The sequence below is a fragment of the Molothrus ater genome, chromosome 3 (genome assembly GCF_012460135.2).
Source record: "Molothrus ater isolate BHLD 08-10-18 breed brown headed cowbird chromosome 3, BPBGC_Mater_1.1, whole genome shotgun sequence".
NCBI lineage: Eukaryota > Metazoa > Chordata > Aves > Passeriformes > Icteridae > Molothrus > Molothrus ater.
This window is the reverse complement of record NC_050480.2, coordinates 6,119,457-6,143,243: the sequence shown is the minus strand read 5'-3', so window position 1 is coordinate 6,143,243 and position 23,787 is coordinate 6,119,457. Positions and strand designations below refer to the sequence as shown.

At 54.9% G+C, this 23,787-nt stretch overlaps 2 protein-coding genes across 2 annotated transcripts in view; both read right to left on the bottom strand.

The window, feature by feature from the left end:
* The window catches only part of PTK7 (protein tyrosine kinase 7 (inactive)), a 35,194-nt gene extending 18,121 nt beyond the window's left edge, over positions 1-17,073 (bottom strand). The window contains 1 exon segment of the mRNA XM_036380743.2: positions 16,985-17,073. Within this exon segment, the coding sequence (XP_036236636.2) occupies positions 16,985-17,033 (49 nt within the window). The 5' untranslated portion in view covers positions 17,034-17,073.
* Positions 17,074-19,138: 2,065 nt separating this feature from the next.
* LOC118685573 (heme-binding protein 1-like) lies at positions 19,139-23,767 on the bottom strand. The gene is made up of 5 exons (XM_036381164.2): positions 23,535-23,767; positions 23,350-23,435; positions 20,612-20,753; positions 20,283-20,466; positions 19,139-20,122 (listed from the first exon to the last, which is right to left on the bottom strand). Exons 1-5 carry the CDS (start codon positions 23,683-23,685, stop codon positions 19,948-19,950), a joined length of 738 nt encoding a protein of 245 aa, XP_036237057.1. The 5' UTR covers positions 23,686-23,767; the 3' UTR covers positions 19,139-19,947.
* Positions 23,768-23,787: the final 20 nt, after the last annotated feature.

Genomic DNA, 23,787 nt, shown 5'->3' with positions numbered 1-23,787 from the left:
CTGGGGGAGATCCATGCTTCCACCCACCCCAAACTGCCCCCATCCCGCCATGCCCAGTGTGCAGCTCCTGGGCACCAGCTGCTCTGAAATAAAAGAGCTCTGGACAAAGGACAGAGAGGGAAAAGGAGAGGATCCATTTCACTTCGTACCCAAGAGTTTACCAATCTCTGAGACACCACAGGATATGAGTAATCCCAAAGCTGCTTGCAACCAAACCAGGAGCTAACAGCATGGGAATGGGATTCGGGAGAGGGCTCTGTGCAAGTATAAGGTTTCCTGGTTTGGAAAGCAAGCCCAGCACTCTGGTGCTTCTGCAGCCTGTAGCCCAGCCCCATTCTCCAGCCAGGCCCCAGGAGCATTATTCTGCAGACTTGCTTCCAGGAGCACTTCAGCAAAATTCACCCTGGGTCAGCTCAGCCAGATGTGCAAGCCAATTTCTTTAATGCTCTGCACCTGGAACAGCAGTTTAGAGGAGCTGCAATTCCTCTCCAGTGCCCAGGACAGCAAAGCCCAGAGCACCCAAACTGCATCCATCCTTTCTCCCAAAAGGGAGCCATCCTCTTCCTCTTCTTCCCTGCCAGCAGGAGGCCTCAGATCTAACCCATCTATGGAGGGGGAAAACCTGGCTTAGAGGAAACAAAACTAAGACCCAGAAGTACCAAGATGTGATGGAAGCAGTCAGCTGCAAAAACTGGCCCAGCCAGCTGTTTCTGGCAGAGGACATGACTGCCCAGCATCTGTTTGGCCTCTCAAAGCAGAGTGGAGCTCCCATGCTCCTATGCCAGAGCCAGGAGCTCACAGCTGTCCCAGCTCCACCATGGAACCAGCTCTTGCTGGGGCTGCACAAGGAGTGTGCAGGTCTCAGACCTGGGGCAGGAGCTGAATGTATTTACACCACCAGCTCAGCACTGAAGGAGGCAGAGAGCTTTGTAACACACTGCTAAACATTTGCTCCCTGTCCATTTCCATTCATAGCTAGCAAAGATGCCATGCTCCCTGGGAAGGCACTGCTGGGAAGCCTGCTCCCCCTGGCTCCCCAAACCTGCAGGGCCCTTGCAGCACCCCAGCAGTTCACTGAGGGAAGGCCCTGGGCCCCTTGCAGCAGCCACACATTGCACTTCCCTGCAAACAGAGTCCAGGGATACAGCTGGGAGAGAGCAAGGTGGCCTGGCCAGAGATGCCTTAGTCCCCACCTCTAATTTGAGGTGAACAGCAGGAGTAGCCTAAATCTATCCCCAGGCTGCAGCACTTCAGATTCAGACTGAAAGACCAGGATTAAGAGACCCTTTCACCACTTCTTAATTCAGCTACCAGCTCTGGGTGTGCCAGCTAACTAACAGAGCCTCAGAAAAGCAAGGTGGCAGTGACAGCTTTTAGCTCCCTCAAATCCATTCTCAATACATGGCCACCCCACATATCCACACTGTGACCTTCATCTTCTGCCCCTGCCACTGCCCAGACCACTGAAGAAACAAACTGTCCAGCAGCAATACAGGCTGTTGCTCTTTGATGAGAAACCACTAAGGAAAAGGAGGATTTGGATGAGCTGATGCACTCACTCCCAGCTCTGTTGTAAACCTGTAACAAGGCAAGGCAGGCACAGGCAGAGCTGCCACTGCATCCCCCAGCTGCATGTTTAGCTGCTGCTAACCCCAAGCAAAACCACCAAACCAGAAGCACAGTTTGGAAGGTGACTTGGCTCCCTGCAAGCCCAGGGGCACAGCTAGGGGCCACAAGAAAGACAGCCCCCAGAGGAAAAAGAGCAGAAGAGACTGAGAAGCTCACACTCAGGACTGATTTATCACCTTTTCTCTGAGAAAGACAATCAGGCCACAGCAGAAGTGTGGTGTCAATGGCAACCATGGGCACATCTTCAGAAAACACCATGACCTGTGCTCCATCCTAAGGACAGCAGGGATGGTGTTGGGGTTTGGGGTCCTGGCCTCTCACAGGTTTCAATATCACACTCTCAGAAAGCATTATCAAGCAGGTCTTGTCTTTAGGAGCAACTTAAACATCACTGTCTGCAGGCAGCAATTCCTTCAGTTGCCAAGTCCTCGGGAATGGCTCCAGCACTTGGGCTTTGCTTTTAGTCACTCTTGGATCAAAGAGCAGCAAACTCTGCGTTCAAGCCCTGGCTTGCTTCCAAAGGCTGGGCAATGAAATCACTGAGCTAGAGCATCCTGAGCTTGCTGGTCCAGAGGACTTGACAAGCCCTCTGTCAGAACAAGGCTCCAGTGCCTGCAGGCAGGTTTAACTCCTCATGTGCTGTGTGTGCACTGCTCAGCACCAGCTCAGCCCATGCAGCCCTGGCAGCACTCCCTACAAGGGAGAAGCACTCCAGACACTGAAGTGCTGCTGATGCTCAGGACTGCAACTCTGCCCTGAGAGCCTTTTCTTCCTGCTGCAGCCAGGCACAGCTTGCACAGCCCCTCTGCCCACATGCTACCTAGGGCCCAATGGGCTTGGCATATCTCTCCTGTTCTCCCTCATCCCCACCCACAATTGTCATCCTAAGCTATTAGCAGCACTTTGCTTGCCTGCAGTGCCTGGGCTCCTTCCAACCCAGCCTTCACTGCAAACAGCCACATCTCCAGAGCAGCAAGCCAGCCCTCTCCAGAGCAGGAGAGCCACAAACATCAGCAGGCAGTAAAACCACTTACCTGGCCACCTGTCCTGGCCTCTCTGCCACCACTGGATCAGCCAAGCACTTCGTTCCTTGATCCCATCTTCTGCTCCCCATGCTCTGCAGCCCACAGGGCACAGACTGCCACGGAGCAAGCAGAGCACACCAGCATCTGCTCTTTGTCCCTGTGAGGCTCCCAGTGAGCACAGGGCCCCATACAGACCTCCCATTCATGTCTCCAGCAAGCCATGTGTTTCCTGGCACAGCTCATTATGAGCACGCTCATATAAAAGCAGATTTTTGGCATGCCAGAACAGGGAACAAGGACACATGGGTCAGCTTTTCCTCTGTGCTGGTCACAAGCACAGAGCCAGCAGGCTCACTTGCACCAGCTGAAGCCATAGAAGCAAGCAAGGAAAATCATGAATGCTCAGTAACGTGAGGAACCCCCCCTGCCTCCTGGGCAGGCCCCTGGAGCCACAAAAAGCAGCAGCTGGGAGCATGCCTGCTCCACACACAGCTCTTCCACTGCTGGAGCAGCAGCCAAGCCAAACACCCAGAGATATTTTGCATCCCCAAATTATTTCCAGCCAGAGTGATCCTCCATGCGAGAGGTTGCAGTCCAGAGAGCCTCTCAGATGGGCAGGCTTGCAATAAACCAGCAGGCCAGATGGAAATGGTTTGATTCAGGCAAGGGGCTCTGAACACAGAGAGCAGCACAACATCTGGAAAGTCTTTGGGCACTCATCATATAAGGTTTTTAAAACTACATCTTTTCCTGTCACAGTTAAAGTAAAATCAAAAACTCACTCTGCACCCAGGAAAGCAATCATGGGCACAGAGCAGCATTTCCAAGAAATGCTCTGCTAGAGTGGCTCCATGAGGCAGGAGAAACTGGACCAGCACACAGGAGCTCCAGGTCATGCTGTGGTGGATCTAGATGACTGGGAACTTGGGAAAACATCATCTGTGATTGTATCACACACCTGGATCCAGCAGCTCTGCTGTGAGAGTGTGGGTCTGCCCACACGGGCACTGAACCTCTGCCTTTGGGGCAGTTCACTCCAGATTTGCAAGAGACATGATGCCTGCACATCAACACTGAGCTGGCTCCATGTGTCCCACAGCACCTCTCTCTGCTGCCTTCTGTGTGGAACACAACCAAGCAAATACTGAGAAACCAATTCTGCCCTGCAAAGAAAGCTTTAGAATGGAAAAAAAAAAAAAAACACAACAAAACAAAAAAAATAAAAAAAAAAAAAAAAAGAAAGGGGAAAAAGCAGCAACCACTTAGCAATTAGCCTCCCAAAAACTGTTCAGAGACACTGCAAGTTTTGGGGTGTCCCTATCCTTCCAGGATCCCATACATGGGAATGGCCAAGCCCAGTTTCTGAGCAGTTATCACAAGAAACCAGAACAAGGTGTTGAACAGTGAATCAATTGCTGGAGCAGACACCAAGGCAGCACTGCCAGGGATGTGCTGGGGTGCAGCTGGCCCTGGGAAGAGCTCACTGCCACACACAGCAGGGCAGCCTCTGCTGCACACAGCCCCATGCCAAGGCAGGCAGGTACTGCTCACACATCTGCTGCAGGCCATCAGAACTGACAAAAAGGCTCAGCACAAGGACACTGAGCCCAGGAAACCAGCTGCAGACTCCTGGCAGCTGCCAGCACATCAGGACCTCATTCACTTGCCCAGCTCAAACTCGTTTGGGGCTCCCTGCCTCTGTTCCTCATGCTGCCCTTCCTACTTCCCCAGCCCAGACCTTCTGAATCCCAGTCCTCTCCCCAGCCACACATCCCACAGGCTTGCTTCTTCCAAGACCATCCCAAGCTCGGTTTCCTAACTCTGCCATAACCTTTACACCGGCAGGTAGCAGAGACCCTGCCTTCCTGTGTGCTCAAAGCCAGGCAGCAGCCACTCCAAAGCAGCAGAATGTGATGGTGCCCTCTGAAGATGCCCTTACCTGCAGGGACAGGTGGCTGGGGAGTGAGGGAAGAACGAGCTGCTACTCTGGCAATGAACAAGAACAGCAAGCAGGGGTGCCACTCTGCAGCCACAGAGCAATGGGAGTGTTTTGGGAGGTTCCTACTCATTCCCAAGCCAAGCAGGACTGCTGTCAACCCCCCTGCAGGCTGGGCTGATCTTGTGGGGCAGACACCAGGTTGCACAGTTTGTCCCCAGGGCTGTGGGATTTGCTAGTGGTCCTTAAGGAGAACGTGTCTGGGCTGAACTGCGAGCTGAGCTTTGCGCCAGCTTCTCTCAGCACCTCGCTCAGACAGAAAAAACTGGAGCAAGAGAGGGAACTCCCCATGGTAGCCAAGCTCCTTGGCTCCCTGAAACTGCTGGGGCTGCTGAACCAGAACAACTGGCCTTGGAGCTGCAGGAGCTGCCTGTCTGCCCTGGGAGCACACTGACACTGCTCCAAGCCATGCTCTGCTGTGCCTGTGCTCCTGGCACCTGCTGCGAGAGGGGACACGGGCACCTCCAGGGGACACTGCACCAGGGAAACAGTGCCATTCTTCTGGGTCACTGGGTGGTCCCAGGCCCCTCAGAGAAGTCCAGACATCCTTTCTGAGCAGCCAGCCCAGAGAACCAGCCCAAGAAGCCATGAGTGCAGTGCAGCGGAGCTGGGAGAGGAAGAGGGCAGAGATGGCAGCCAGATCACTGCTCCTCCTGCCCAAACACTCAGGGCACAGCTGGTGCTGGCAGCACCACTTGGCCCCTGGCCCGTGGAAAAGGAAGGGTTGGCTGAGTAAGTGCTGCTTGCTGGGCACCACAGGCAGTGGTGGCCATGGGACCCCCAGGCCAACATCTTTGTAGCAGATAGACAGGGGGACAAGTGAGACAGGAGCTGGGAAGCCTAGCAGCACAGGAGCTGGGAATCCTGCTGGCTCAAGGAAACCATCTTTCATGGGACATCAGCCAAAGACTCCTGAGCAGACACTGCCAGCTGCACTGCCAAGCCCCAGTGAGAAACACAAATGTTTCAAGGGCGACTCAGCACCACTGACAGACCTGCTGCACCCACCAGTCTTGCCAACCCACTCTGCCAGGCTTGCTCTGAGCCCTTGAGCAATTCCCTGCTTTCCTCACAAACACCTGATGTGTGCTGCTGGCAGGAGCCACAGGGATCTGAAGGCTAAGCCCCCTGGCCAGCACAGCAGAGGTACTCCCACTAAAGGAAAGACAGCAGAAAGATGCCAAGTGGAACCAGGATGAGCCACATGCTCCCTGTGCAGTGGCCTTGAAGGATGGTGCTCCCCCCACAATTTAAGCATGGGCCATGTAAGAATGAAAATGTCTCTACTAAGCAAAACTCCTGCTGGCAGAGGAGAGCCCAGGTGGTGTTGGACAGGCAGGCAGGTCCTGCCAGCCAGGCAGGGCTGTGACAGGGCTGGCTCATCACTCCTTGCCCTGGGACCGGCAGTGAGGACAGGGTCTGTGTGGCTCAGAGCTCACCCCAGGGTAGCTGGGGCCAGCGCCTCCAGGTGTCACACCAGGGACAGGTATCACACCAGGGACAGGTATCACCCCAGGGTAGCTGGGGCCAGCACCTCCAGGTATCACACCAGCTCCTGCTAATCCATCCTCACATCCCTGCACTCAGGCTGAGGGCCAAAGGCTGACGTTGTTGCTGCCATCCCAAGCCCAGCCAGGAGGGATTCCCTCAGAACAGCACTCTGTGTGTGTGTGGATGGAGCTCCTGGCCAGGGCTCTGCATTATTCCTGTTCCAGCTGAAACACCGTTCCAGATGGGGGGAAAAAGCAGAAGAAGCTCCATAAAACTGTCTGGCACTTCCCCTCAGCAAACAGGAGCCCCAGCCAGGCGCTCCAGAGAATGGAAGCTCAGGCTGTAAAGACAAAAGGGGGTGGGGGTGGGAAGAGGCCAGGGCAAGGGAAGCAGAGCAGAGAGGAGCAGCATGCACACGAGGCCTGCAAGCAGAGCCAGCTGCTTCAGCAATGCACCATCAGAGACAGAGCTGCTGCTCAGAGCCAGCTCCCCTCTCCCATGAAGAGAGCTCGCAAGGCTGCGCTGGGCATGGAGCACTCCTGCCTGCAAGCCCTCCTTGCCCTCCCAGGACTGTTTGCTGGAGAATGAAGCTTATTTATGCCACTGAAAGTGCCTGAGTGAGCTGCTTCTCTGCGTGCTGCCACCAAACCCACTGGAAGGAAGAAAACACCCCCAGTACCACCCAAACCTGTGCTTCCCTCTGGCTGTGCTTGTCTGGACATCTTGCAAATCTTGCTTGCTCAGGGGGCCAAGTGAGAGGGTTACAACCTTACCCAGCACATGGCTCAGCAGCAAACCCCACAAACACCCCGAGAGCCACAGAGCAGAGCCAGCGGGCTCAGAAGCTGCACTCAAAAATTCCCATCTACACCACTGCAAATGCCCTCTCCATTTTGCTGACAGCTCCATGTTTACACCATCTGTATGGACTTCAAGCCCACCCATAAGCAACTTGCTGGTCCCAAACAAGACTCTGTGAGCTGGGGACAAAGGGACAGCTGCACTTCTGAGCCTTGCGTGCAGGGAAACAGACAGGGAGCTTATTTATATCCCAAGCTCTGCTCTAGGATAAATATTTTAAATCTCTCTCCAGGTCACGTCAGTATATTTACAGCTAAGTTTCCCTTAGTTCTGTGCCTGTAGAGACTCAGATGGATTTGCCATGAAGATCCAGCTGGCCAAGCTCTCCAGACAGCTTACAGCTCATGGGAGAAATGGTTCATCCAGTGCCATGCTCTTGAAAACGACACCCATGCTCTGGCAACTGCTGCAGGGATTCAGTCGTGGGCTCCTTCCTGCTGCTGCCTCTGTGCAGCCCACCCACAAGCATGCACCCAGCCACTCTGCCTTCCCAGGAACAGGGAGAACTCGTGGAGGCTGGGAAATGCCACCACACAACACCAGACTGGGGCAATCCCACTGCTGGGCTCCCCCTGGAGCACGGCTGCACTGTGGGTCTCGCTCAAGGTGAATCTCTGGAGCATCTTGCTTCACCATTTGGTTGACCAAAGGTAAAAACCTGCTTGTTCCCCTCCTACAGGAAGGAAAGAAGCTCCCAGGAGAGGCAATCACTTTTCCTAGCAGCCACCACAGTGCTGCAAGGTAAAAATTGCTTAGAAAGGCACTGAGGAGACACCTGAAATGGGCTCTGCAAGGTTGGGGTTTGAGCTCTGGCTGCCTCTGAAGCTTCAGGAGGATGGACTGGGTGCCCAGGGCTTCCAGCTGGGTTCACAGGGATTTCTGTGCCAACCCAAATGATTCAGGAACACTCCTTCACAAACACTGCCTGCTGTGCACTGCAGGTCCATTTTCCATCCGTGTGCCACTGGCTTCTTTCTGGCTACAAAGCACCACCCACAACTCCCCATATCTGTCTCCAGCTCTGCAGATTTCTCCTAGATCCTCCTCTTTGCATTGCTAGAAAGCTGAAGATCAGCCCCATTTCACAACCATCATTTACAACTGTGCAGGGAAGCACTGTTGTCCAGGACTCACCTCCTGGGAAAAACATCACCAGGGAGGCTGGACCTGCACTGTCACCTCTGGAAGCAAAGAGGGCACAGAAAAGAACAGTTCCTTGTTTATTTTCATTAAAGCCATTTATGAATCTATATTAAAAGCCACAAAAATAGGAAAGCAGATGGAGAAGCTAATATTTCTTCTGCTCATGCAATATTAATTAAGAGGTAGCTTCTCTATGAGACATTGCTACATTATCTCAGCTAAAAATGGAAAAAAGTCCCTGAGTGGGAAGACTATGCAGCAGGGCACTTTCTGGAATATTTTACAAATCAATAGCTAGGCAGAATATTTGCTACAGATAAATCTAAGGCAAAGCCCCTGAGTCAAATTAAAGAAAAGCTTGGCTATCACACACTCACTGAAACAGAAATTCCTCCTAACCAGATCTCCTTGAAAAGTAAGTGCTTTTCTCCACTGCAGCAGAAAAGCTGATTTCCAATACATCTGCAGGACAAATAGTTCTTGCTGGACAGTCAGTAAGAGTGTCAGTACAAAGCCACCAGAACAAAGAGTACCTGGGCACCCTAAGCAACCAAATGGCAGGGAAGCACACAAACAGTGGCAAGAGACACTCAACAAGCAGGTCCTGGGGAGTACAAAGCTGTGCTGAGATACCTGCAGGTGCCTGGCTGCTCAGTGAGGCCACCCAGCAACCCAGGGGTAATGGATTGCTCCATCAAACCCATGGCAGGCCTTTGTCTGCAGGAATGCATCTGCAGCCAGTGAGAGGAGGCAGGCCAAAATCCCAGCAAGGCCACAGAAACAAAACATGATGGTGAAGGATGCCCAGGATGACAGCCTTTTGTTATTTCCTTGCCAAAATGTTAACCATTCAGATGAATGCTTTCTGCTTCAGGCCATGTGGCTTTGAGACTTTTCTCCAGCTGAGCAGAAGAATCCTTATCCAGAAAGTCCTGTGATTTCCAAGGACCAGCTGAACATCTCAGCAGCCCTGCCCCAGCCCAGCCCTGATTCCTCATCACCTGCTGTGAACTGGAGGCCAGGCTCAAGGAGACAAAGGCAATCTCAAGATGGCAGGAGGAAGCCACAGCCACACCTGGGAAAGCAGCAGTGCCCAGAGGCAGGCACTGGAGAGAAACCAAGCAACAGCAGAGTCTGAGAAGGGGGCGTGTGGCAAGCCATGGCAGGTCTGGATACAGAAGAGGAATCAGGAAGAGGTGGAGATGGGAGGCACAACTGGAAAAGGAACAGCTGCACTTGAGCCAGAAAAAGGCAGTAAATAGAGACAGGACAAGGGCAGGAGGGTCAGTGCTGGCAAGCAGCTCCTCCACTCACACATCAGAAGCACACACACAGCGTGCAGGGAGAGCCAGCAGGAGTTAACTCAGAAGATGAAAAAAAAATCAGATGTGTTGCCTTTGTCACTCAGCTTTTGCTTGGAATCTGGTGGACAAAGAACTGCTTGAACCTGGCTGGAGGAAATAATGATCACAGAACAAGATCTGACTGCTGCAGAAGGAGTCTCAGCCCAGGAACTACAGTCCCATAGCACCTGCCAGGTGTGTGCCAGGCTCATGGTGTTTACAGCAGGCCATATGGATGGAGAGGAACAAAGAACATCAAGTAACTCATGAGAAGCTTTGGATTTTTTTCATCCAAGACAATTTGTACAATTCTTGCAACTGCTGAGAGAGACTTCTGGTGCTGGTCCCTCTGCAAAGGCAACTGCACAACTTGACCTCAGCAGCACAAACCCATCTATGCTCCCAAGAATGGTTAAGGAGAACTGGATGCACTGCCCTTTGTGGCACCCTACAAGGCTTTATTTTCTCTGCTCTTGTCTTTGCTAGGAAAGACAAAATCCATAATCTTTCTCCAATTAATGCTTCCCTGTGATCCAGGCAGTGCCAGCAACCTCCACAGAGCCAGCAGCATGGAGCAGCTCTGTGCCACAGGAGCGCTGGGCTGCCCCAGCAGAGCCAGGACACACACCAAGGCACGCTGCAGTGCAGCAATAAAGGCACTTGCAAGCAGCAGCTTGTCCTGCCCTTAACCATTTGGACAGCCACTGCATGGTTTGAATCAAAGGCTTCCTTTGTGCTCCCAAAGAAGCCAATGAGCAACTGCAAGGAGGAGAGAGTTTATAGCAGGTCTTAAGCAATACCGTGCCTATCTTGTGCCAGCATCACTCACAGAAAGGACAGCCCCCCTTCCCACCCAGAGGCACACAGAGCCTCCCCTCTGCAGCCAGAATGGGACCTGGCCTCCACATGCCATGGCTCTGGGGACAGCCCTGTCTGGCTTTCTTCTGGAGTGACAGAGGGCAGAGCCAACCTGCCCAAATCGACAGCAGGAGGCTGCAGTCCCAGCTGCTCTTCAGGGTGGCCTGAGCTGCATCAAAATGTAAAATCCTGCTGCTGGGACAAACCTCGTTTCACAACAGCATCACAGGAGAGGAGAAGTTCCAAAGCCTTATTATCTTAGAGCTACAAACATCTCAGGTGTTAGCACCAAGATCTGAGCCCAGCGCTCACGGACACTGCTCTCTCACCTAGGAACTGAACACAGGTCAAGCAGGGGCTGAAATACAAACAGCCTTGTAATCCTCACCTAAACCCCAGCCCCTTTCTGCCCTGGGTCCCAGCACAGACAGCAGCCCCACGTCATTGCTTCCTCCCAGCTTGAAACACCTTGTTTTCCAGAGAGGGAAGGCTCATGCCCTGAAATCAAATGTATCACACCACCTTCCAGACAGGAATCTGCTGGTATCAGTTTTCTTCATTCATCATCCTGCACAATACGACCATCAACCCAAGCCATCCCAGCCTCCCAGAGGTGCAGACCACCTGACAGTGGTGGATTCAATTCATGGATGCTCAGGGGCCCTGTGCACGCTCCAGGTCACAGGTGCCAAAATCCCTTCCTGCTCCATTCCAGTCAGAGCCTAATTTGACAAGGAGGAGACACACCACTGGTATCCCACTGGCAAGCACCATCTCACAGGAGGAATCATCACCTAAAACCAGCCATGCCTGCTCTCCTGACACACAACCTGTGTGTACCCCCTGTGCAAGGGACAGCAGTTCACGAGTGCTCCTCAGTGTTCATCCTGAATTCCACAGCTGGACTCTGTTTCCATTCTGCTCTCGGAGGCACCTGAACACCTCAGCATTCATCTGCTCACTTCCAGCAGAAATGTTTTAATTACAACAAGGGCCTTGCCCTGGATGGCACTTACAATTTTTAAGGATTAGAATGCATTCTCAAAAGAGGCCCTTGCAGAACAATTTCAGAAGGTCAAAATGAGAGAATAGAGGATGGATTTTTGAAAGCTGATCAAATAAAAGGAGCGGCCCCAGGCAGTAACAGTCTGCAAAGAGTATCAAAATAGCGCCCACCCATCAACTTTCCCAAACTGCTAAGACAAGCAAGCTTGGGAAAAGTCAGAGCTGAGCAGGCACACCGAAACTGCTCATCCCAGGCACACAGATCAGGCTTTCAGAAACTTGCAAACCACTCTGAAGTGCCCCCCTTGCCTCTCTGCTGATCAGACAGCGTGTATTAGTCACCTCTCAAAGCACAGGTAAGCAGCCTATTCTGTGACCAGACAGAGACTGCTTCCCTGAAAAAGACAAGGCTTAAGTTAAGACTAGAAGTACTGCACAGGTCAGCCTTTTAAGCTCAGGAAAAACATTTCTGTATTAAGTTTAAAAAAGAGCTGGCAAGAGTGAGAAACTGAGCCGAAGCAGCAGTCAATGAAAAGCACATGCACTGCAGACCTGGCTGCCAACACAAATTGATGCTTTAAAACAAAGACCACTTGTGTTTTGGCTTGAAGATCTTCCACAGCTACTCAGCAAGAGCTGCACAGATTAAAAGGAGACACAGGTAAACATAGAACAGTGCTTACTGCCAACTATTTCCCTGGAACAAAGGAATGACCAGAAATGGAGTCCTTGCCTTGACTGGGTGGCACGGGTTCATCCTCACTGTGTTGTCCCATGCCAAAGAAGGCAGAGACAACAGGAAATTCTGGACAAACCTATTCAGCCTCTATTTAAGCAGCACCTGGATCTAGAGCCTGAACCTGGAGAGCTGCAGCTGCTTAAAACACTGAATATGCCTCCAACCTCAAGAGCCCACAGGAGCTTCACTACAGTCAGCCTTCACTCTTCTTCTTCACCCATTTCCAGAAGAGACCCCGAACAACTGTTCTTCCAGCTCTTCACTGCCTGAGACTACAGACACCTGTGTGCCTCCTGCAAAGCAAGATTCTGGTCTAGCTCCCAAACCAACCCACATCCATACATGCCTTGCAAGCCTCTTTTCCTTCCTACTGCTTGCATATTCAGAAGGCACAGGAAGACTGAAACAGGAGATGGTCTTCTGCACAAAGATGATCCTTCCTTCAGTCTGGTCCTTTTTTAGGCACACCAGCTGTCCACTCTAAACCAAATGGCAAAGTCAACAGCTCCCACTGCAATGCAAAGGTGGATTTGCCGGTCCTGTGTGACTTCAGAGGTGACCTGACACTGCTCCTTCCTGTAACACCCAACAGCAGTGCAGGAAAGCAGCCACTGTGATAGGCAAGAAAAAGGAGAAAGCTGACAGCTCATCAACACAGCACAGCAGATCCTGACAGGGTCTGGTAGGATGGAGGTGGAAGTGCAGGACTCTGAACAGGCCACATCCTCCAGAATCAAAAATCTGTGTGCTTGCCTCCATATGCTGTGGTTCAGCAGTGTCAGCATTAGGAAGCAAGGAAAAAACTTTCTAGAAGAGCCCAGGGCCCCTGACCTTACAAGCAACTCCCTCTGAACAGCCTCCCAGAAACCAGAGCCCAAGGTTTCTGGACTGCTGAAAGCTCACACGGACATCAGGAACAAGATGTGACCCATGTGCACCATGACCCCCTCCACACCATGACAGAGCCCAGGGAATGGCCACTGCTCTAGCAGCAGCCACATGAAAAGCCTGAAAACCTTCAGCATCCCCACCCCTTCCTCATCAGGTCTCCCCCAGAGAACAAATCCTTCTGTGTCCAGCAGTGTGATTGCTTTTTTCAGGCAAGGCAGCACACAAGGTATGCTGCAGGCACAGCACAGCCCTTTAACCCCTCTGTGCAACACAACATCTGCTCTTCAACAAACTAAAAGCATTTTTAAGTAGCTCTGGGATGCCACCTCCCAGTATCTTCCAGGCAAGGAGCAAGACATGGAATCAGGCCGCCCACCTTGGCACCTCTGCCATGCTGAAACACACTGAGCCCAGGAAACAACATGTTACCAGCTGCCAAATTATCATTTCTCCATCTCTCTTCCTCCTCTTCTCACAGACATGGTTAATTTCTTGTAAGGGTGGAAGACACTGCAGTTGCCCCTCTCCCACCTCAGACATTATCAGCCTTCTCCAGCAGGTACTGCCATGCCAAAGGTGGGGCTGCCTCTTTCCCTTACACAGCAAAATCCACTGTGCTGGTTCACAGCCTTTGCAAACCCCACCAAACCCAAAGGTAACACCCTGTGCAACTTAAGCCTCATCAAGAAGAAAGTTCGTGTGCGTCTGCCAAGCATCTTGCTAGTCTTGCTGCCCTCCAGGCCTCCAAAGAGCTGCCTGTCCCAGCCCCTGAGACCAACACTTCATGTTAGGAGAATGAGAACTGTTCCTTGGGGTCTGCACAAACAATTGCATGTCCTCCAACCCCAGGGGAATTTCCCTCCAAACACCACAGCAGCAACTGCCTTCACAAAGAGCACGTTTGTACCCAGGTCTGTCCACTTCTAAATAAGCATTTGTTCCAAGTTCCCAAATATCGAAAGCAGTGGAAACACCCACTGCTAATGTGAAATATTTTGCATTCCAGGCCTGAGAGGTATGCTTGAAAATGTTCAGAGAGGAAAGAGTGTTTATTCACTGGGAAGAGGTGTACTAGGTCCTGCTATTTACTTTAGTCCACGTGTGCTTGCTGGAATACAGCTTTGATCTTTGCAACTTAAATAGCAGATGAATTGAAACGAACGCAAGAAAAATATTAGTGTAAAGATCCTCCAGTAAATACCTGTAACCAGACCCCACAGCCTTCAGATCCTTTTGAAGTGCCTTATCACTTACAGCCAAACTGGCCCTCATGTTCTTGCCCACTGCCTCAAGGTGAGGCTCTTCTCTTCCTACCCCTTTCCTACCTTCTTCCCTCCATTCCCTTTGGGCTCCATGGCCTTCAGAGGAAGTGCAGCCTGCCTTCCCAGGACACACACACACCTCTCTGCTTGGGTGCAGCATGAACCAGCCTTTGGCCAAACAAGGTGGGACCTACCAGCTGAGCAATTAGCAGATGTGAGCTGCCATCCCCCCAGCTCCCTTGAACAAGAGGGATTCAGCAGACTGGGAGAAAACTCGGTTCCCAACCAGCAAGAACATTCATCACCCAGCAGGCAACTAAACACCGGCGCTTGCTGCAGTTCAAACATCTGCCCATCCATCTGCCTTCAGAAGATGGTTTCATTCCAGGTCAATTAAGAGCTCAGAACACATCTTTAGGGATCTTTAAACACGACAGGCCCCTGACCAGTGCCAGCTCCCAGTGGTTCTGCAGCCCACTGTGCAGACACAGAAGTGCCTATGGCCATGACTATGGAGTCGCCGTGCCTTTGAAGCTCCTGCCACTTCGAGGTTCCAGCCTGCCCAGAGCACTGTCTGAACACAGCCAAGTCCCAAGGGGGATCAGATCATTCATGTTTTCATAAATTTTCTTCTTTAAGACCAGGCTTGCTAGGAAGCATGAGAAAAGCACTGCCATACAGAAACACACAGCTCAACCCAGGACATGGAGGCATTTCCAGAACAAAACAGACCTTTTGGTTTTAGGTTTTTTTGTTTTTTTTTTTTTTTGCTTTAAAGGAAAGTTGACTCAGCAAATATTTCCTCTGCTAGCATTTCAACCACATGTTCCAGCAGAAGTCAGCACACATCTGGCATGCTGCAGTGCCACTGCCAGAAAGATCACAGCTTCCCTGAACAATGGAAGTGGAGGAAGAGGGAGCAGCAGTCCAGGCACTGAGCACTTCTGGAACATGCATGGCAAAGGACCTGCGTGAGCCACGGATACTCCACACCTCCCAGGTCTTTCCCCAGTGCTCTTTCCAAACACCATCCACAGGCAGAGAGACAATGCCCTGCAGCCTACAAAACTTCCCAGCAGCCTGTAAAAGCTAGACATCGAACTGCACGTTTTGGCTACACTGATGGCACCTGAGATTTTTCACAGTGCCTGCGAGCTGGACAGCTGCATGTTACCCCCAGTGGTGCAGGATGTGATCCTGCCCAGCAAGAGAAACAAGGATTGGAGCAGTACAGAAGCTCCAGCGACTGCAGAGTGGCAGGAAAGGCAGCACACAGCCCTCACAGGCAGGTTTGCACATCCCAGTGGTAGCGTCCTGGCACACAGGTGAATGCTGTGGCAGGTCCAAAGGGCCCTACGACTTCAAACCAGAGCACACACTCCCCCGCCAGAAACAGCCTTCCCAGAGGCTGCCAAGGCGGATGGCAATCACGGTGCTAATCAGCTAAGTAAGTGCTGCTTTTCGTGCTTATCAGCTGTAAATTGGACAATACTTGCCGCCTGGCAGCAGGGCTCAGCCACGGCTCCAGATATGGGCGGGCAGCAGCCCAGTAGATATCTTTCCCTCCGAGGCAGTATTCCACCCAGGTGCTAAACTAAGACTGCTCTTGATTTTACAGCAGAAACTGCAAAGCAAACTCTACAACTGTGCACGGTGAGACAGAAGGGACTGCACACAGCGACTGCCAGGGTTCCTAAGTGAAGAAACGAGGTGATGTGGCATGGGGCAGCCGTGGGACCCTTCAACGCCGGGCTGGAACACAGCTCACAGCCCCTGTGGCTCTCACGCACAGCCAACACCTTGGGCTCCTCAGGCAAGGAAAATGGTGCTCGGAGTGGGGAGAAACACCACGGAGCAGAGCGAGAGGAGGAGAGTTCAGGTCCTGCAGCTGAACACGGTGAAAAGCAGCAGCAGCCAGAAAACCAAGGGGCCGCGGAGCTGGGATCGGGCAGGAAGAGTGGCACGGGGGGCGGGGCAGAGCGCTCATCCAGATGCGCTCAGCAAGGGACAAAAACCCCTCGGCGGCCGGCAGGTCAATCTCCATCTCCACGGGCGGCAGCTCACCGCGGGCCCGCTGTTTTTCCTCGGGGGTCCGATCTGAGCGGAATTCATAGGAAAAACCACGCGCTGCTCCGCGCAGCCTGCCCGGTGTCAGCCCTGCCCACGGGGCCGGAGCGGCGCGGGCCGGAGCCGAGCCCCGCTCGAGGGGTCTCCGGGAGCCCTCTCCGGCCCGCGCCGCCCCGGGAGCGCCCGTTCGCCGCCTCCCAGACGGCAAATGTCTGGCGTATTTGCATCCCTGTGGATTTCGGCACGACGCTCCCCCTTCGGAGCGGGCGGGCGGGCAGGGCGAGCCGGCGCACGCCGGGGAAGGAGAGCCGGGCGAGGCGCCCCGGCGGCTCCCGCAGCACGGCGGGGCAGCGCGGGCCGGGGGCGCGGCCGGCCCGCAGCGGGGAGCGGATGGAGCCTCAGCAGCCCCCGGGTCCGGCGGGACGAGCGGGCCCCATCGCCGCCGGGCTCACGGGAAGCCGGGGGGGCGCGGACCACCGGAGGCTCGGCCCCGGACACGGCCGCTCCTCCTTCACCCCGCCCGGGGCCGGCCGTGGACCCCCGCCCGCCGGCCCCAGCGCGGCCCAGGCACGGAGTCGAGCGGAGGCGCGAAGCTCCGCCACCCCCGCCCCGCCGCCGGGACCCGCGTTCCCTGCCCGGGGGAGGCTGCGGTGGCTGTCCCGGCCCGCACTCACCCAGCACCAGCAGTGCCCGCACCGCCGCCATCCTCCGCGCCGCCGCCATCCCCCGCGCCGGTCAGCGTGCCCGCCGGACCCCAGCCATGCCGCCGCCGCCCCGCCCGCCGCCGCCGGGAGGGGTTCCGGAGGAGGGGCGGCCACCGGAAACCGGGCGGGGTCGGGAGGAGCGGGGTCCCCCCGGCAGCGCCCGGCTCGGCCCCCCGTGCCTCCATCGCGGTGCTCGAGGCTCAGGGCTCGCTGGCGCCATCCCCCGCAGAGCCCCGCCGGGCCGGGGCCGGGGCCGGCCGCGCCGCGCTCCCCCGTACCCCCCTGCTCCTGCCAGCGCCCCCGGGGCCCCGAGCTGCGAGGAGGCGACGCCGCTCCCCTCCCGCCCAGGGGCTCCTTGTAGCTGGGCTGTTTGTTAAACTGATGGCGGAAGATCCTGCTCTGTACCGCTGTGAATGACCCTGTGGAGGCAGCGGGGCAGCGAGGAGCCAGGAGCACCCTGCTACGGGCAGAGGCTGGGCACACAGTCCCAGTGTACAGCACGCTGCTGCTCCTTGCTGCTCCTCTGCAGGACCCGAGCAGCAAGAGCTGTCTGTCCATCTGCATGGCCCAGACTGGAGCCTCTCTGCCCGACCCAGTGCCTCTGGTGGAACCTGCTGCAGCCCTGCACCACCGGCTCTGGCAGTTGTCGCTCTGAACACCAGCTTTCCAGCCGGTTTGTTGAGCCTCCAAAATACTGGCTTTGGTACTGTGTGCAAGACTAGCCATCAGACATGGCCCTGAGCACTGCTGGATCCATCACAGAGGATGCTGGAGCCTTTACTCAGCAAAACCTGTGGCACAGGATTGGAGCGTGCTTGCTGCCCTGCGTGGCAGCACCAGCCTGGTGCTGCACCAGAAGCCCCCACCATTGCCACGTCCTGGGAGACCACAGAGCTGCTCCCACAGGGCATGCAGCTGTGGAACTTTGTCAGTAACCACAGACCAGTCCCCTCTCACAGGAAAGCCACTACCTCTCTGCCACCAAAAGCTGTTCTGGTTTTGGTTGGGGACCAAGCAGCCTCAGAGGAAGTGGTAGCCTATTCAACACTCTCTAGGAAGGAAGTTTTACTTCCACCTGCAAGCTCAGGGCAAGCAAAGCAGCTGATAAGAGAAAGGGTCTCTGTCACACACACACTAGCAGACTTTGTTCTCCCACTGATACCGAGCCACCTGACCCCAGCTTCAGGGAATTGTTTCTCTTTCCCCGAGAGGGAAAGTGAGCTAAGCACTGCTGATCCAGGTATCATGACTTGTCTGAGGAGCATTTGCCACATCAGTGCTGCAGGCTGTGACTGCATCTCCTAGGTCCATAATGCCTTTAGTGCCCCAGGAACAAGAGCTGTATCACAAGGTAGCCAGGAAACCACTGTCTGCCCTTGCTGTGCTTACCCAGACTCTGCCTCAGGCTCCCTTGCAGGGAAGGGTGTATCATGCTCAGCCCCACTCTTCCCACAGCCACAGGCTGGGCATCCAGGCTCCCCACAGCCTGAGGGGACAGTAAGCAGCATCTGACTGGAGAGAGGAGTGGCAGAAGCCACCTGTGCTGCTGGGCAGGGAGACCACAGAGGGAGCCAGGCCTTCCAGCCACTCCTACCCCCCAGCTGCAGTATAGGGACAAAGGGCCAGAGCTGGAGTTTGTGCAACAGTGGCAGGCAGCGAGGCATACAGCATGAGAAAATTCATTGGGAACTGCATCAGAAGCAGTTAAAAGTCTCTCCACACCAAGCCTGTTGAGCACATTCCTGCAGGAGTGCACCAGTTCCTGCAGCCAACCAGCATGACATGCAGTTGCATTTGAATTCTCACCCTGAGAGGTCAGGTGCCCATGTGGAGTACAGCCACAGGATCCAACTTCTGCACCAGGGAAAAATGAGGCAGACCCCATCCAATAGACAAACCACCTTACCTGCAGGGAGGAGAGTGTACCCACAGTTCCTGCAGCAGCAACAGAAGCAGCCTGTGCAGTAATGCAGAGGGAGTGCTTGGCTCAACAGGAAGCTGTAACCTGGGCTAATTCGAGCCACAGCTTTGCAGTTTGGAGCATCTCCAGGAAGGAGACAGCAAGGCTCTTCCCAAGCCAACCCAGCCACCCCCCATCCACACCATCAGTGATCTGTAACTGCAGTGGTTTGAGCTGGGTTTATTTACTGTTGGCACTGCCAGCTTCCCCCAGGAAAGCATGATGGCATTCATGGATGTGAAACTCACTAATCAATGCACAACACACGGTGGTGCCGCTCCTGCTCTCCCTGGACCTACCCCTCTCAGCTCACAGCAGGTCTGCAAACAGCACCCACAAGAGATGGACAAAGGCTGCCAGCGCCCTAGTCCTGGCTGAGGAATGGTGAGTGACAGCCAGGGAGGCACCCAATAGCCCAAAGAGAACCATCCCAGCAGGAAACATTCAGGATTCGCACCTGAATTCAAGCCCTTTTCCCGTCTGAACGCAAATGTCTCTGTAGCAGCATTTCAGTGGCTCTGTTCAGGACAGGCAGCCTTCTCACAGGAAGCAGGCCAGAGGCCACACTGAGCCCCACATATCGTACACAGTCATTCACCTTCTAGACACCATCACCTTGTGATGCTGCCCACCACTGGACCCACCCTGGCCCAGCTCTGCAAGCCCAGTGCAGGTCAGGCCAGCACATCACACAGGCCCACACGGTCACTGCCTTCATGAGCCCCCACCACGTGCTGCCCATCAAGAGCTTGCTCTAGAGGTCATCTTTGGTGCCAGCTCCAGCCTCAGCTGTGGGGCAGGCGAAGCGCAGGCCAGGCAGGATTTCCCCTGGCAGGACCCTTGCAGGGCAGGCTGGAAAGCCACCCCACAGTCTCTCAGTCTCTCATGGTGTGGCTGAATGGCGGGTGGGGATGTGCTCCGTCTCCTTTGGGTCAGAAGTGCCATCTCCAGCGGGTGCGGCGGCGGAGGGGCCTCACTCGGGCTGGCAGATGAACCAGATCTCGTTGCGGCGCTGAGGGATGCTGGGGTTTTCGTAGGAAGCCACGATGTAGGTTCCCCGCAGCACCGCCTCCGTGGGGCCCAGGAGCTCCCAGAAGACATTGATCTCCCTCAGAATCGTCTCCTCAGTGGTCATCCCATAGAAAACCCTGCAGCAGCAGCAGCAGCAAAGGGAACAGTGTAAAGAACAAAGCCAGCACATTGGCACAGCCAGAGCTCCCATCCCTCTGCCTAACGAACCCCAACAGCCATGCAGGGAGTTTGTACATCTCTGCTGAGCTGAGAAAACACCTCTGATGCTGGGGTCACCTGGTTATAACCCGGAGCGGTGCCCTCTCGGTGATGTGGATGTCGGGGTCCATGGGAACAGGGGGGTTTTGCTGGAACTCTCCTGGGAGATAATAGGCAGTTAGGACCTCACGCTCCAGCTCGGTGCCCTCTTTGGTCAGGTGGATTTCGTTGAGTACTGGGACTGTCATGCCCAGATGGCAACCTGGAAAGAGGCAGGCAGGCAGTGAGACAGGTGTGTTGTTAGCAGCAGCAGCAGCAGCAGCCCTCCTCCCCACTCCAGATGGACAATGGCAAAGCCCTTCCCTCTGTGCACTCTGCCAGCCCCTCCAGCCCCTGCCTGCACACACCTACAGAGTTCTCCTTGCAGATGTAGCGCATGAGCTTCATGAAGCTCAGGGAGATGCTCTGCTCATACATGGGCTCCCCCATGGTGACACAGGCCCACTTCCCCGCTGGGTACCGCCGCTCCTCGTAGGCCGCCTCTTCGCACTGCAACAGGCCACAGACAAGCCAGGTCAGGGTGGAGCACGCTGACAACACTGCAGCAGCTGGCTGGGAAACCAACACTGACAGGCAAGAAGCGGGGAGACACGAGCCTGCCAAAAGGAGAGCCCCTGCTAGGCAGTGGTTGGCAGAGCAGGACAAAGAAGGTGAGGGGAGCTGGCATCACACGCACCTCAGACAAGGGTATTTATGGGCGCTGGGGCAAAGGTCAGCAGAAGTCAGCAAAAGGGAAGGCACAGACAAGGGACAGGGTGCAAGGGGGTCTGGAGGCTCCTGGCATGCACAAGGAATGCAGCACATCCTCAGCAAGGGGCACAGGTCTTTCAGTTCTTCTTCGGTCCGGCCTACTCACAAGGATGTTCCTGATTCCAGGCACCCAAAGGCCTCCAGTAAGGCTGATGGTGTTCTCAGGCCTTTTCCCTGGAACACTGCATGCACAGAGGATAACAGAAACATCCCTACCCAGCAGAAGGGAAAATCTGGCAGAAGAGCTCTAGCATCCAGAAGAGTTGTGAAGACTGGAGTAAAACTCCTCAGATCCTTCTCCCCTACTAAGAAGTGACAGGAGGAAGAAGAGACATGAACCCAATTCCAGCTGTGGAATTTTGTGGCATGAGTCAAAATCTCTATTGTCCAGTACTCTGAACAAACCTGACACAGAAGGGGGGCAAGGGGAAATTGCATCTGGGTATGTTCATAGGTCAGCTCCTGGCATGTCTGTGGCCACAGGTAACCTAAACAGGTGCTGGGAAGTTGTAGCCAGCACCTGGTCTTCCTACTCTCAGCTTGTTCTTCATCCAGATCAAAGTGGTCATGAGACAACCTTGTCCCACGGAGCTCAAGGCATCTTCCCAAACTTCTTGCTTCCATAGCTGTGATGGCAGTGATGGAGACAGGAAGCTGTGACAAGACTCAGCACTGGGTGCAGCCTCCCTGTGCCTCCACCCAAATCAGGTGTCTACCCTGAAAGCCAAAGCAAAGGCAGAAGGAAGACAGCAGGCCTGCTTGTGTGCATCAGTGGGATGCCAGTAAGAAGAGCACCCCAAAACACTGTGGGCATTCCCCCTCTAGCTGGGGCCACGCCTGCCATTGTCCCACCAAGCAAAGCAGAGCAGAGCAAGAGCGTTTTCCAAGCAAGGAAATCACCAATGCCTCTACTCCATCCGCCATACCACCTGCAATAAACTAATCAACCCAGTGAAGTCACAGCACCTGGTTGTGCCACAGCCTGATTCTTCCACTAAGCACCACCACTCTGGATGACACTTGCCCAAAAGAAATAAGGAAGATGCTTCATGCAGACACAGCAGCAACAGGTCCCTGCAATGTGAGCTGGGGAACTGAGCCCTGACTGAGCTGGGGGCCGAGAGCTGACAGGGCACAATGATATAGGTGGCATAATAATTCACTTGCCTCCAAGAGGATGAGGGCTTGTAGCACTGATAGGAAAAGCAACTGAATCCTACTGATCTGCTTGAGCTTGGCAAACGTGTCCCTAAGAGCCCCAGCTCCAAAGTCCCCTCAGCGCTGATGTCAGGCAGTGGTTCTTCTCACTCAGCCTCACACGCCAAAAATCCTCCTCAGGCACAGATGGGATGCCAACAACAACAGAAGCTCTTTAGTTCCCACAAAGTCTTGGGGCCCCATTCCTGCCTGGGACTGGCACAGGCGGAGAAAAAGCCAGATTAAATCCCTGGGACCCAGAACACGGAAAGAGGGAGTGTGGTGAAGCCCCAGTTCCAAGCTGCACAAGCCACATGCTCAGACATGTTTTACAGGGCGTGCTGGATCTCAGCCCAGAAGAAATTGGTTAACCACTACTCATATAGAGGACAATTGACAGATGTCTTCTTGGTAGAAAGCCCAGCTAGGCCTGCAGAGACACAAGAACCAGTCTGACAAGCAGTTATTTCTCAAAGCACAGAAGCACCCTTATGTACAAGAGATGAAAGTAAGTGTGCAACATAGCCAGCACAAAGAGAAATCCTCAGGCAGAAGACACCATGTTTGGATTGGTGGTTGAGATAAATAACTACATATGCTCTCATCTGACAGCCAAGGTCACAGGCCCTGTGTTCCCCACAGACACATCTTTATCTTGTGCCAGCTGAATTCTCCAGCTCAGCCAGCCAACATAACCAGCACAAACACAAAGCCAGCAGGACTTCGAGCTATGCAACAAGGTGTGTGGAGAACGGCAGGGAGCAGGCTCTGAACTGAAAGTTCACTTTCTTAGATGTGCCCACCCCAGCAAGAGGACAGGCTGGTAAAGGAGGCAGATGGAAGTCAGAAGACCAGAGAAAGCAGCACGACTTGTCCAATTTTACAAAAAAGGCCGGGAAGCTGAGCATTGCCATTACTCTACGCTGGAGGAGGTGCAGAAATGCCGGAATACTGCACCGATCCAGAGGTGCCATCCCGGCCGCGGTGCTGCAGAAGCCCCGGCGAGGCTGGTGCGCGCCCGCCGACACGAGGCCCTTCCCCGCCGGGGAGAGGCTCCTCCATGGCCGCGGGCCGGCGGCAGCCCCGAGGCGGCCCCACCGCGGGCGGGCAGCGCTGTGCGGAGAGGGTCGGGCCTCACCTTCCCGTGCTGCGATAGGGACACGTACGGCACGGGCTCGCGAGCGTGCCTGTGCCGGGCCATCTGGGCGATCGGGCCTGCCATGTCTGCAAGGCAAAGCACACGAGAGACGAGGCTCGCCCCGGCCGCGGCGCAGAAGGGGTCCCGGTCCGTGCCGTGACAGCCCCGGCAGGCCCGGCGCTCACCTCGGGGCAGGCTCACTCGGTGCGTGCTGGCCACGGCCTCCCAATGGGCGAACAGCCGTCCCTCCCCCTCCGCGCCGTCCTCGTTGTCGCTGCCGTCTCCGTCGGGCTCCTCGCCCAGCCGCTCCAGGTCCTCCAGCGTGATCCGCGCCATCGCGTCCGCCGGGAACAGGGCCGGGGACCGCCCCGGGGCGGCACAGCGCGGCCCGGCGCGGCGGAGAGCGCCCCCTGGCGCTCCGGCGGACCGAGTCCGCGC

What these genes read in the sequence shown, in the direction of transcription:
- LOC118685573 (XM_036381164.2), bottom strand. Translation starts at nt 23,685, where the DNA reads ATGGCGCGGATCACGCTGGAGGACCTGGAGCGGCTGGGCGAGGAGCCC. An exon ending in CCCTATCGCAGCACGGGAAG is followed by an intron (nt 20,754 to 23,349) that starts GTGAGGCCCGAC and finishes GGCCTGTTGCAG; the next exon opens with TGCGAAGAGGCGGCCTACGA. An exon ending in CCGCTCCGGGTTATAACCAG is followed by an intron (nt 20,123 to 20,282) that starts GTGACCCCAGCA and finishes CTGCTGCTGCAG; the next exon opens with GGTTTTCTATGGGATGACCA.